Consider the following 13,403-nt stretch of genomic DNA (forward strand, 5'->3'; position numbering starts at 1 on the left):
CGTGCCCTGGATTTTTTTCATTTAAATTCTACAATTAACAGGCTGAATTATTATTATTTATTTTTTTTTTACCTCTGAATATTGAAATTTGGCTACATTTAGGCCAACATATAATAAATAAATGAAAATGTCCCCACTGTAGGACTAATAAAGGAATATCTTATCTTATCTTATCTTAATAAATAAAGCTTTCAGTCTTCATTTTACCATCAGAATTTTATTTCGAGCAGTTTAAATGAAACCTATATTATTTAGATTTGTCATGTTGGGAAAATAAATGTATAAACAATATAATTGAGCAGTTAAGTTAAGATTATTTTTTTTTAAATGACAGACTTTATTTTCATGACAAAGTGTGATTTCAAGCGATTGCTTAGCCTAATACTTGCTGATATAATAATAACAAATTAAATCTATGTGTAAAGCACCTTTCTCTACAGGACTGCAGAATATGAATCTATAAAGAAACAACGAAACATGCAATAAAAATCAAAAGTGTGAATGAAGAGTGAAAAATGTTCCCGTCACACAACAGGATATTGTTGCAACACAAAAAGCCAATTCATAAATCCTGTGGAAACTGGATTTCCGAGTAAAGGGATCTTGAGTAACAGCGTGTTGTAACAGCATGCAGCCTGCCCAGAGATATCAAATACACAGAGAGGCGAGCAGGTGGGAAGTTTAAGGAGGAGACAGATGGCAAAACTACGAGAAAAAAGTTCTACATGTCAGTTTGTCTTCCTCTGCCAAACCATGACAGGTAAAGTGAGGAAACGGAGGGAGGACAGAAATATAGTATATGTCCTTTTTGGAGGATGGAGCAGTAATTCCCACAGATTACTGTGAGTGAGAGTCAGAGAGGATGATGGGTGGAAGACAAAAACAAGAAAAAAAGACATCATCTCTTCTCCTATCGTTCCCTCCACCCAGGCCTCTGCCTCTTTTTCTCTCCCTCTGAGAAGGCTGACAAAACGGGATGATTGTGAAGGGGCGCCTGGTTACCCTGGTTACAATAATGAGGGCATTGCGTGGTAAATCCAATTTGCCATGGCACTCTCTGACTCATTTGAGGTGCACGTGTGGTGTGTGAGTTAGTGTTTGCGTGTGACGCGCTGTGGCTTCATAGGTCTGATGGAGAATGACCACAATGTACCACACTGTAGCCCACATACTCATGCATGTAGACACACTTAAAGACACACACATCTTTTCTAGGTCTCTGCAAACTGTTCCAACTGGAAGAAACAACAACAACAAACTGGAGATCACAGAGTAGATCTTGATGCTACTTTCCTACAAGAAGTCCAGGTCATAATCTCACCAAAAGACACAAGCAGGTAAAACCTACATTTTTCAAATGTTAGACCCGAGAATGGGTATGATGAATACAAAGGAGAGCTGCTACATAACACAAAGTGCAATCACCGCTGATTGAAATACCACATGAATACCTGGAGTCAGAGGTGCAAACAACAGAACATCAGAAGTATGAACTTGCAAATGAGTCCTGAATTTAAAACAGTTTCAGCTCAAACTTCACAGTTTCTCAGCAGCATCCACTCTTACATTATTCAGGCAACAACCACCTGGACAAACAGGCTGCCTGTAATTGTTTGCTGCCTGGTTTAGTGTGAAGTAGGAAGCATGGTGAGATGACAGAAAACAGCCAAATATGTTAATAAAAAGCAGGAACAACTGTTGGTATACCTACTGTAAGCATATTGATATCTCTTCATCTGTATATGGTTGTATGTCCTGACTCTGCGGTACATTATGTTAAAGAATAATCCCAGCAGACGCCTCCTTGTCAGTGTGAAGCCTACAACTCCTTTTGTGCTGTCACCAATATCCTATTTCCGTGCTCTCTCCCCGTCTCTCCCTGTCGCTATTGTATTTTGTCTCTCTCTGTTCCACAATTGGATCCTTTTCTCTCTCGCTATTTTACTCTTTGCCTTTCTGTCTCCGTCCCAGAGTGCACAGAGGGCATCAGACAATGGCAGCAATACAGCCGCTGCACGCCAGCTGTGCAGACTGGCACCGCAGTGATGGGCCGTGCCCGTGTTGTGCCCCGCTGCTGCTGCCGGCTACACCTGAAGGGAAGAGATAACAGGCAGCTGAAGCACTCGACCAAATGAACCGGCAGACCACGGCCTTATATCTGTTCATTTGTTTCTGAGCCTCAGTATCAAATTTACACGGATGTACTCGAGACAATCTGGAGGATGTTGTAGCAGCAAAGTGCTTTTTTAATGTTTAGATCATGTATTGATAAGATGGATTTGTTTAAGGATCAATCCAGTGCTGAAGCGGTGTGCATGGGCCTGTGCAGCAGTAAAAGTGATATTCTGTATTTCAAGACTTTAGAGGGTGGCTTCTTTTCTCCTTGCCTTTCCTAAATCAAAAACATAACTGCAAAAGTGTGAGAAACCGATTTAACAATATCTTTATCTGCTCTTAAGTAGTAAATAAGCATCACTTTCAGGGCCAAGGAGCACATCATTAACTTACTACATTAGTTTATAACACCACTTTGTGGAATACTCGATTCTGATTGGTCAATCACATCGTTCTACGCTATGTAGAACAGACTGTTACTATGGGATCAGTTCTGTCGTCGGACACTGGCAGACCGTTTTTGAAAACGTAAGCCTGCTTAGGACTAGAACCAATGCTGTTTCTTTTTTCAACATATCTTCATTTTTCTTGAGCTCTCCTATGAATGAGCAGCAAGACGTGTCAATTTCCGCTAGGTACATGCATACAGTCTTCAAAATAAACTTCCCTCTTCACAGGGAATAAGTTTAATTTTACAACCCTTTTTACAAGATTCTCGTTCTTAAACAAGACAGCTGAAAACATTAAAAAAAAGTCAGCCGGAAAGTCAAGCTACAGCTCGTCAAATCTGCCAGCGACAGTTGTCATTTCACACGGCAATGTCGTTGCTGTTTGTCAGCTACAAATGAGAAGCTCTGTTTGAAAATCAATGACTTATTGTTTCACAAATTACTAAGAATTTCAAGAGGAGAATCTTCCACTATTATTATTTTAAACTGCATGCGTTGTGCGTAGCTACCCGCACAGCCCCAAACAGTTCATTAAATATTACATAATCTAGTACTATTTTTGACAGGGAGACATTTTCCTGTTGGGGAGATCCAGAAGACAGATAAGGAGGGTTGCAGCAGGGTGGGGTCATAGTGTGGCAAGAACTCTGAAAACCACAGTTTCCTCTCCCACGCCACCCAGCACATCACCATGTCCTCCAGCCAACACCTGCTGGGCGGCTACAAGGGGAAGTCAACTTTCAAAACTAGAAAACACAGGCAACTGATGCAATGTGCTCTAGATGGGCAGTATTACCAGATGATATGACCTTAGCTGCAAAACGTGTGGCATGATGCAGTGTAGGCATGTTGCACTACCCCTGTGGTGTACACACTTATAAACATCTGGATTCAAGAGAGCAGGCAGAGGTGGGATGCATTGATAGATTTAAACAAATTCTTCCATGTGAACAGGAAGGGAGGATATCTCAATACGGCTTCTGAGAAATATAGGGTGGGGACGTGGAAGGAAGGTTGGGCAATAGTGTGTAAAATACCATTAAGAGCCTATTGCAGCTGTATTTCTCTGAGATTACAACAGAGTGCACATGTGGCACAGTAGCCATTAATGGTGTCATGGTTAGGAAGTGGGTGGAGGATTTATTCGGAGTCGGAGGATGACAGAGCTGGTCACTGAGAGTGTTACACATGTAGCCTTTCTGCCCCGATGGTTAGAGGAACAGGGCCAGTGGGAGCTGGGCTGGAAACTGTAGTGACAGCTCATCATCACGCATGAGGGCATCTATAAAACCAACTAAAGAAGCTCTGTATGTGTGTATGGGAGTGTGTTTTATCGGTGCCTGGCTTTGCATCAAGTGACTCCAGGATGATGACATCTGCCATGACTACACATCTGTCCTTCACCCTGGAGTATGAGAATGTACTAGTTACACCAACCTTACATGACCTACATATATCTACATTTTGTCAAATAGAAAATTGTTTCTGAGACTATGTTAAAGCAGCTATTTCATGCAAATCCTGACATGAAATAATGATGCATCACGCTTTGATAAAAACAAAGAAATATATATGTTATATGCTGGTGATGGCATGATTTTTTACTAAGGCTAGGTATGATTTAACATTTTTTAAAACTCCAATAGATAGATAGATTGACTTTATTGATCCCTGAAGGGAAATTGCAGTGTTACAGCAGCAATTTACAAAGATCACAAAAAACGTGCATATTTACAAATCTCTTAATAAATGTACATACCAACTGCAAACACACAGCAGTTATCAAAGAAGCTTATTTTGATAAAATACTGTCTTAAAGGTGCAGTGTGTAGGATTTGGCAGCATCTAGCAGTGAGGTTGCAGATTGGAACCAAGTGAAATTTCTCCTGTGTGCCAAGCATGTAGGAGAATTACAGTGGCTGACGTGAAAACGCAAATGGCTCTCTCTAGAGCCGGTGTTTGGTTTGTTCGTTCTGGGCTACTGTAGAAACATGGCGGTGCAACATGGAGGACTCCGGGAAGAGGACTCGCTCCCTATGTAGATATAAACGGCTCATTCTAAGGTAACGTAAAAATACTTATTTTCAGGTGATTATACACTAAAGAAAACATATTTATAAATATTATATTCCATTTCTGCCGATATATCCCCCTAAATGCTACATACAGTACCTTTAAATGACTAAAAGTCTGACTCGTATGAAGGTTAAATAATAAGTAAACAAGACTAATGTGACCAAGCATACAATGTCAGCTTTCAGTATTTGACCATTTTTGAGACTCTATGCTGAAGACATAGTGTGTTGGTACTCAGAAAGTACTAAGGTTTGACACCCAGCCCTATTGGTCACAGCAAATATATTTAAAATTTGCTTTAGCTGAGAGAGACAGGCCGAGACTCTCCCACAGCATTGGAGGGTCAAATCAAGTCCGTCTTTCCGGTTCATCAGCATTTGAATGTTTCTTCTCATCGGTGAAGCCAGCATGGGTTTAACTAAGGCCGGCATCTTGCACGCAAGAACACACACACAATTATGTTCGTCTGGCATCCTTCTGAGGGGAATGGACACTCAATAAAGCCACATCCTGGCCACCATGAAAACCCAGGAGTTCTACTGAGAAGCACAAAGAAGAAACTGGCATCCCGGTCCAAACCCAGTGACATGGGAACCATGAGCTCATGAGCTAGTGTTGCCATATACTCAGAGGATGCCAACTCTTCCAGCTTTGGCCTTGAGACTCTGAAACTTTTGATCAGTCAGCCTGATGCTATTCAGCAAGAACTTCTCGTGTGTGTCCATGTGAATTGAGTGAAACGATGAGCTGGTGGGAGGGGAAGTTTTGGTAGTCTATTGTGTTTGATGTCCGATAGCAACATGAAGACCTGACAGAAACTAAGTGATGATCTGGCAAGTACACAATGAATCCTGCGAGAAAAATGTGGACACACATTGAAAAGAAGAGGAGACAGAGCCAACAGATATCAAGAAAAGAAAGAGATCATTTTATGTTAATAAAAATGAACTAATTTGTCCTGCTATGCTCCAGATCAACTTCATGTATTTGTTTTTTATAGCAGTCCAGGTATATTGTTCTGCTGCAGTGGGATATTAAAAGAATCATGAAAAATACATAAAAAACAACAACCTCATGTGCTCATTGTTTTCATCACAGCATGTTCTTTTCAGCATTTCACTGCTGGTACTGACCGTGTTGTGTTTTCCCATCATGAAGCGCTTTCTTTCAATCATTGTACCTTGTGAGTCATCACGAACAGCCAGACGATAAGGTCAACCTGAACTTTTCTTTAATTACCTCTGGATTGTGACAAGAACAACGACAACAACAAGCTACTTTGTCGATTCTATTTGCTTTTTCCATTTTACAGAGATGTCGGAGGTCAGGCTTGGCTACAGTGCAGTCCTCCGGAGGCTGGCTGCTCGATGGTGCTTCAGCAGTGTGGGTGTTGTGTGGCTGTTGATTTTGAACTCTCATGACATTAAGCGCATTTTCCACCTGTTTTTAAACTGATTTTCAATTTGCGCATAAAAAAATGAGCAGAAACACTTAAATTTCTAAAGAGTCAATATCAGATACTGTTTTGGTTCACACTCACCCCTCTCATTGTGTCGTTTTTCACCTCAGTGGGCAGCTGTTTTCAAAGAAAAAGCTCTGATAAAACCAGTCAGCACCAAATGTCAGACAGACCAAATTGGAAACTAGCTTGTGAACATAGTGGAGCATTTAAGAGGAAGATATTTCTCTTAGGAGTTGGTGGAGATTAAAATAGAGCTAAAAAGAGATATTGAACTTAAATTCATCGGTTCATCCAAAACCATCCAAAATCATCACCGTGACGTCACGCATTGGTTTGTGTACTGCCGTTTTGAAGCCTCGAGTTTGGCATTTTGGCACTTCTCAGACCCGGAGTTGCCCACGGTTGCTTCATGCCTGCTAGATGTGTAAGTAATTGTTAATATGCTAACCATACCAACTTAAAAGGTGATGATTATGTCAGTGTTGTGTTTACAGCTTGTTTCCGCTGCCCCCAAGAGGTAATAAAAAATAAGCATCTATTGCAGCTTTAAAGAGTCAGTTCACAATTAGTGGTACATTTTTTATTTATTTGGATGATCAGACAATTCAAACAATTTTTATTTATTTTACTAATATATTTTTCATAGATGGAGTATAGTATAATGACAACATGTATGAGTTTATAAGCATCATGATCTGTGAAAATAGTGGCATATATTGAATATTTGCTGTCAAACACAAACAGAAATCAGAGCCACAGCAGAAATAAACACGTGCCCTTCTTCTTTGGCAAACGCAGTAAGTGTTTTATTTTGTTCTCTCCTCCCTCCGTCTCTCACTTTCCCGTTGTCTTTCTCTTTTTCCATTAGTCTTTCTCTCTGTGTTCACAAGCAGCCCACGCAGCAGCCCTGCTTGTTGACTTTATTGTGTGAAATTACAGAGAAAGGGCCGACATGATTCCACACTCTCATGTGTCCTGTGAATTGAATTATTTTCAGAGTGAGAGAGGGATGGAGAAACAACAATGCAGATAAGCAGGACAGAAAGAGAGAAGAGAGAAGAGAGACAAGGAGTGTGCGAGAGAAATAAAAGAGGAGGAGAAAGCACAAGTGAGCAGCGAGAGAGAATCATTTCCAGCTACGGCTGACAACTGGAAAATGAGCCGAGGCAATATGTAATCTCCTCTGATGTAGTTTTGCCTCCCAACGCCGCCTCCTGCATCAGCGGCAGCAGAGGCTCCAGCAGTGAGGAGGCGCGTTGCTATGGAGTGGGAAGATTTTCAGAGTGTGAGCACCATTACAAATCTGGTTGGAGAGAGGAGGAGAGGAGAGGAGAGGAGAGGAGAGGCAGGGGGATAATGAAGATCAGGAGTGGAGGGAGGCAGAGAGGGAGGTCGCAGGGCACGGGGACGATAAGTGAGAAGAGAGGCTGAAGGAGGGATGAGAAAGAAAGCAATAAAGCAAATGCAACGAGGGCAGAGGTGAAGGGCAGAGAGGTGCAGAGAAGAGACAACTGAATAAAGGAGAAGAAAAATGTGCAGGCAGGTCACAGACACAGAATAAAACAATCTGGTAAAGTGTTTTAACCCCCTCCATTGTGGCCTCGGCTCCAGTTAAAATGAAAAGTTGACGGCCTGACAGATAATTAACGGGAAACAGTTTTCACTGCGCGTGTGGTTTTTTTGTGCCAGAAGAAAGCGAGCATTTCTCTTTTTCAGCCTTTTCATTATTCATAACATCAGTCAGATGATCCTTTGAGTGGCTCTGCACTTTGCCTTCAGCGTGGCGCCAGAAACGGGAAGAATAATACATTGAAATCTTCAGAGGAGGAAGAGACGTTTTCATCACATTGCTCTCACTACGACATTGTTGAGTGCAATCTTTTGTGTTGCTTCACTTCCCTCTGAGCTAAGTAGAGGAACATACAGTACTGTGTGTTTAAGTTGAGCTGAAATGAAGACAGTATTCAGCATTCAGTCATTATATCATCAAACTGTGTGTGGAGGCCCCCTACTGGTGGCTACTGGGAACATGGAGGTTTTAGTCAGGATGAAAACAGACACAACAATGGGGACTTTTTCTTAATTGTTAGAGAGAGGAATATTATAAATACATATCATGTCATTTTAAAAATGTACATGGAACTATTTAAGACTATGAATGTATTTTGCGATTTATGCAATATCGGCGTGGTGGCCAAGTGGTAAGGCGTTGGTCTCGTAAACCAAAGATCATGGGTTCGATTCCCATCCATGCCTTTAAAATACTTCAGATTTCTATCTGTTCAGGAGGTCTCATGTGCGTTGCATGTCTATAGACTTTGAACCAAACACTATACGAGTTAAAGATGCCAATGTTGAAAAGTACTGATGTACTTGATGTAACTTAAATACCTAAAACAAATTCATAATCTGATTTGGTTCATGATTTACAGTCTTTTTCCACCATGTCACCATATAATTCAAAAGTACTGTAGCTGCCAGTGAAAACAGACATGCATGACAAGCTAACATAAAGCATATCCATAAAGCCATAAATGTCTTTTCACAACAACCAAGCAAAACAACAGCCAAATTCCTCATTTCATAATATGGTGAATTGTATCTTTATTCATATCATTTGATATTCAGTTTATTCAATTATTTGTCCTTTAGTAAATAGTAAATGGGTTTATTATTATATTTAAATATAGAAATCCAATATGGAGCTTTGCCTGGGGGTTACTCCCCTTTTTGTTCATGTGTCCCCTGTACCACTACTATAGTAGGGCAGGGAACCAGAGATCTTATGGGCCCCAGGGAGAGCGGTAACACTGAATTGTCAGTCTATCATTTTATTTCCATCCATCCATTATCTGTAACCGTTTATCCCATTCGAGGTCGCAGGGGGGCTGGAGCCGATCCCAGCTGACATTGGGTGAAGGCGGGGTACACCCTGGACAGGTCGCCAGACTATCACAGGACTGACACATAGAGACAGACAACCATTCACACTCACATTCACACATACGTGACCTTGAAAACCCACGCTAACACGGGGAGAACATGCAAGCTGGGTTTGAACCTGCGACCCTCTAGCTGTGTCGCCACTGCACCACCATCCCGCCCATCAGTTTATCTATAGAACTTTTTTTGTTTGTTTCGATTTATCAGCAAGCAGCTGGGGCTGTTGTAAAAAAATATACTTTGCTTTCATATTAAATGTTGTTTATCGTTTAAACACATGGATCTTTGTAATCTTTGTTTGGGCTGCAATCCTAAACCTGTCTAACTGCATGCATCACACCTGGATCCTCCAGGCAAGTTTGGATTGCCTTTATAAGCCCAAACTGTCCCGTCTGTGATACATCACAGTGTTAGAGACAGTGACAAAATGAAAATATGTTTAAGATAGCTTTTATTCACAGCTAAGGACAAAGGCGGTCTTCCACAACAGTGTTACATTACATTTATTTGGCAGATGCTTTTTGTCTGAAGCGACCTACATTACATTCACACATCTGGAAGACTTTGGGGTTCACTGTATTGCTTACGGACACTTGGGCATGTTGGGATGGGGTTGAATCACCATCCCTGCAATTAACACTCAAAACTCAAGCTACAGCGGATCTACGAAAAAAAGAAATACCACGCTCAACACTGCCTTCATTAGGCAGATGCTTTTGTTCAGGACAACTTTTCTTCCACACATATACATCAGGAGCAATTTGGAGTTCAGCGTCTTGCTCAAGGACACTTTGACATGCAGAGCCACAAATCTAACAACCTTCCCACTAATGGCCGAGTCACTGCTGTGTTATATAACCACAGTTACCAATGAAACAAGATGATGTAAGATTAAGTAATTTTGGGGCGTTAGAATTTAACTTTTCCAACTCATCTCCTCACTCTTTCCACAACAACAGTGGGATGTACTGTATGGCCTGACTTACTGAGTGACAGTATATATCAGACTACAGTGGATAACAACCATAATACAGACAGTCCTGTAGGCAATAACAAAGGACGAGCAGGCTGTCAAAGTAGATATGAATAACTCGCACTGCAATGGTCAGATTTAGTTATTTCAACCAAAATTATAATTAACTAATATCGCCTACTTCAGCTTTAATATTATATTCTGCCAATATACAACATAATGATTGTACTTTTTGTTGTCTTTGTCCAAATTCTATTACCACTAGTGAGAGTATAGAGGGGGAAATCATGCAGAACAGCAGAACATGGCAGTGCTCTTTGTTACTTTCCAATTTCAGCAATTTTTTATACATAATTTCTATTCAAATTACAAGGTGTTGTTAGAAAATGATTGCTTTCCTCCTTCGTGTGTGGCGGCAGTCTGCTTTTTCTCTTTATACATCCTTGCATCAGAACCCACCTGTGAGAGCGTAATGGGTTTCAGCGCCTCAATTAGACAACATTGATCAAATGCCATCCAGACAAATTGGATTCTTACACAGGACATGCTCTCTTAAAAGCATCAGCTTTTCCTTGTCATAACCACTGGGTCCATCAACGACTACCCCTCCACACTGTCCCGCCGCCACCAGGCTGAAACAACCCAATGCTAAGCACACAATTATCAAGTCTATCACCCACAATCACGCACACACACTCTAGACAAACAACCAAAGCTTTTATGCTTTGTGAAGAGAGACATTTTACTGATCCCCAGAGAGAAAATTAAATACTAAAGTACGCAGAGAAACACATTCTTCTCTCTCACTGTCCTCATCTTGGCTTCAAAAACACCCTCATAAAAAAGCGCTGACAGGATGTTGGATGATGACAAAACTGCAGTTTGCTCAAGACGGGAGGTGTCGCAACTGAATCCTTTCAGCTCAGCAAACATTCAGACAACAGTGGCCAGTTAGTTTCAATTGGTCCACACTCCTAATGCACCATGGTGGTATGCACTTACTACACACATGTTCTCCCTATGCATATGTATCCGTAGTTCATATTTGTCAGCAATAACCTTAAAAAACACAGAAAGAAACTGACATTTTTTTTTTTTTTTTCCCAGGACATTACAGTTTGTAAGCAACACCAGATCCAAATATTACACCACTAGACCCACTTGGCTCGGCCACGAGTGCTGTAATCCATTCTCCCGACAATCTGATCCCACACAATCAACACAGATGCTATTTCAATTAAACATTCACTGATTACTTGTGATCAAATAGACCTCAGTCTCAGCTGACCATTCATCTCTGAGGTTGCTGATGGGATTTTATTAAAAAAGTTTCTAAGTTAACATGTAAGAATACATTTTGATCCTCCAGAAGTGCTTCAGTAAAACTTGTATTACAACTAGAGACACTTCCTGCCTGCCATTAACCAGGTGTGATGGGTGGTTTGCAAAATCAATGTTATAAGTCCACATTTTATGATTAAAGCAGCAGTAGGTAGAATTGGAGAAGATATTATTAAAAAAAATATTTTTTATAAAACGGCTAATGGCATCTGAAAGATTTCACAGACTGGAGGAAAACAACCAATCAGAGCCAAGCTGGAGCCTGCTGTCTCTGAGCAGCTGTCAATCACTCCAGCCATGTTAAGATCAGTTGAGGAAACACCAAGCCCCGCCCACCAGCCGGAGCAAACTTTCTCATTTTACAGCTAAACAGTACACTACAAGATGTTTCTGAAAACATTTGAGGCAAGAAATAGGCATTACAGTAACAGAATATTGATTCATATTTGATCAGCGCTGCCTAGTTTGACTGTTTGATTGGAGTTCACGAGTGATTTGTAGCTGCCTCAGTTGAATGAACAGCCAATAGGAACACTCTCTCTCTCAAATGACCTGTGATTGGCCAAAGTAGATTTTTTAAAGCCTGAAAACAGAGCCATGAGGAGATGCAGAAGTCTAGTTTTCTCTCAGAACACTTGAATTACAATATGCTGAAAGGTTATTATGGATGCCCAATGATGCCAAAAATATTCTGCCTACTGCAGGTTTAATGCAGAAGCTATTAGAGGGATTTAACTTAATGAAACTACATACAGCCAGGTGTATAATTTCACTACGAAACTGAGACATTTCCCACACAATACCAATCTTATCCGACACCTAGTCCGCTGTGGGGGATGTAAAAGGCGCCTGCTTGGTGGAAAAAGAGAGAGTACCACTTACTGAGTCACATTACTAATTTAAAATGCAAAACCTGGAGGAGCAGTATATTTACATGCTTAAAATCATCAAGTTCCATCAGAAACAAGAGATAACGGCGTCTATCATCCAAAGCGTGAAGCACATATAGAGCAGCAGCAACAAATGGTCTGTATGAGTCACTAATCAACACTTCATTTGACAAGACAGATGACTTCACTGAGAGCTTCTCAGGTTAACGGCAGCACTTAGACAATTAAGGTAGACAGAGAAGACAGGTATTTTGAACAAAACAACATGAAGACAGAGAAAAGACAAATTAGTACAAATCAGGACTAGAATCCTCTCATTCAACCGAGACACTTACGGTTGAACTCCCTGTGGCAGACATGAGGCCTCCAGGGTCGGTTTCGTATCCAGTTCAGGCGTCGATGCAGCTCCATGATGCCCAGCTGGTGCCAGTGTGTAACGGCCGCTCACCCATCGAAGAGCAGCGACCCGGTGCTTCTGCCCATCCCCAGAACAGATACTCCCTCCAGAGCATCAGTGGTGCCGAGTACCACCCTGAGCAGCCTGGACCTTTTTAAAGCTAGTAATTCACTTTGTCTACTGAGCGGTTACAGTAGCTGTTGTGGTGCTCGGCTGCATTTCCCCCTCCACTGCTTTATTTTTTATGCATGAGTCAGTGGAACCCAACTCCCTCCACTCCTGGGGAGGGACAGAGGCAGGTCTCTCCCCAGCAGCGAGCGCCTATCGACAGGCAGCATCTGAAGCAGACAGTGCACACCCTGCTGAAATGTGATGCCTCTGCAGCAGCGAGCACCCGGGGAGGCAAGGTGGATGGATGGACGGACAGGAGGTGGGGCTTGGCCGGCCACCTGAGGAGGCTGGGAGGAAGACGGGCAGTCAAAGACGACGAGACATGGGGACAGTTTCTGTGTGTGTACAGAAATACACAGAATCAAGTGTTCACTACATGAACATCAGTCTAACTTTGGCAGTCTACTGAACCTACTCTTACAGCTATGGTCTTTAATTCACTGCCACCCTTTGTAGCAAACTGTGAATCATGTAGCTATGAAACAGAAGACGTTAGTTAAGTTTTATTTTGCTCACCAACAAGGAGGTATAAATGTAAAATCCACATGCTGATAATATATTACATTCAAGATCCTGGTCAGGAATC

The 13,403-nt window shown here is 41.5% G+C and overlaps 2 protein-coding genes and 1 non-coding gene across 4 annotated transcripts in view; 2 read left to right on the plus strand and 1 right to left on the minus strand.

The window, feature by feature from the left end:
* The window catches only part of ripor2 (RHO family interacting cell polarization regulator 2), a 76,677-nt gene extending 74,798 nt beyond the window's left edge, over positions 1-1,879 (minus strand). Inside the window, exon 1 of one of the 2 annotated variants that reach the window (XM_074612571.1) lies at positions 1,712-1,879. In XM_074612571.1, coding sequence (XP_074468672.1) covers positions 1,712-1,772 — 61 coding nt within the window. In that variant the 5' untranslated portion in view covers positions 1,773-1,879. Of the gene's footprint in view, positions 1-1,707 lie in introns of both variants that reach the window. The other variant, XM_074612572.1, reaches the window with a different exon arrangement.
* acot13 (acyl-CoA thioesterase 13) overlaps positions 1-13,403 on the plus strand; it is a 195,218-nt gene that overhangs the window by 90,412 nt on the left and 91,403 nt on the right. The gene's annotated exons all lie outside the window — the stretch shown is intronic.
* trnat-cgu (transfer RNA threonine (anticodon CGU)) lies at positions 8,287-8,358 on the plus strand. The gene has a single exon. It is a non-coding gene; the product is annotated as a tRNA-Thr (tRNA).

Source organism: Sebastes fasciatus, chromosome 17 (genome assembly GCF_043250625.1).
Source record: "Sebastes fasciatus isolate fSebFas1 chromosome 17, fSebFas1.pri, whole genome shotgun sequence".
Lineage (NCBI taxonomy): Eukaryota > Metazoa > Chordata > Actinopteri > Perciformes > Sebastidae > Sebastes > Sebastes fasciatus.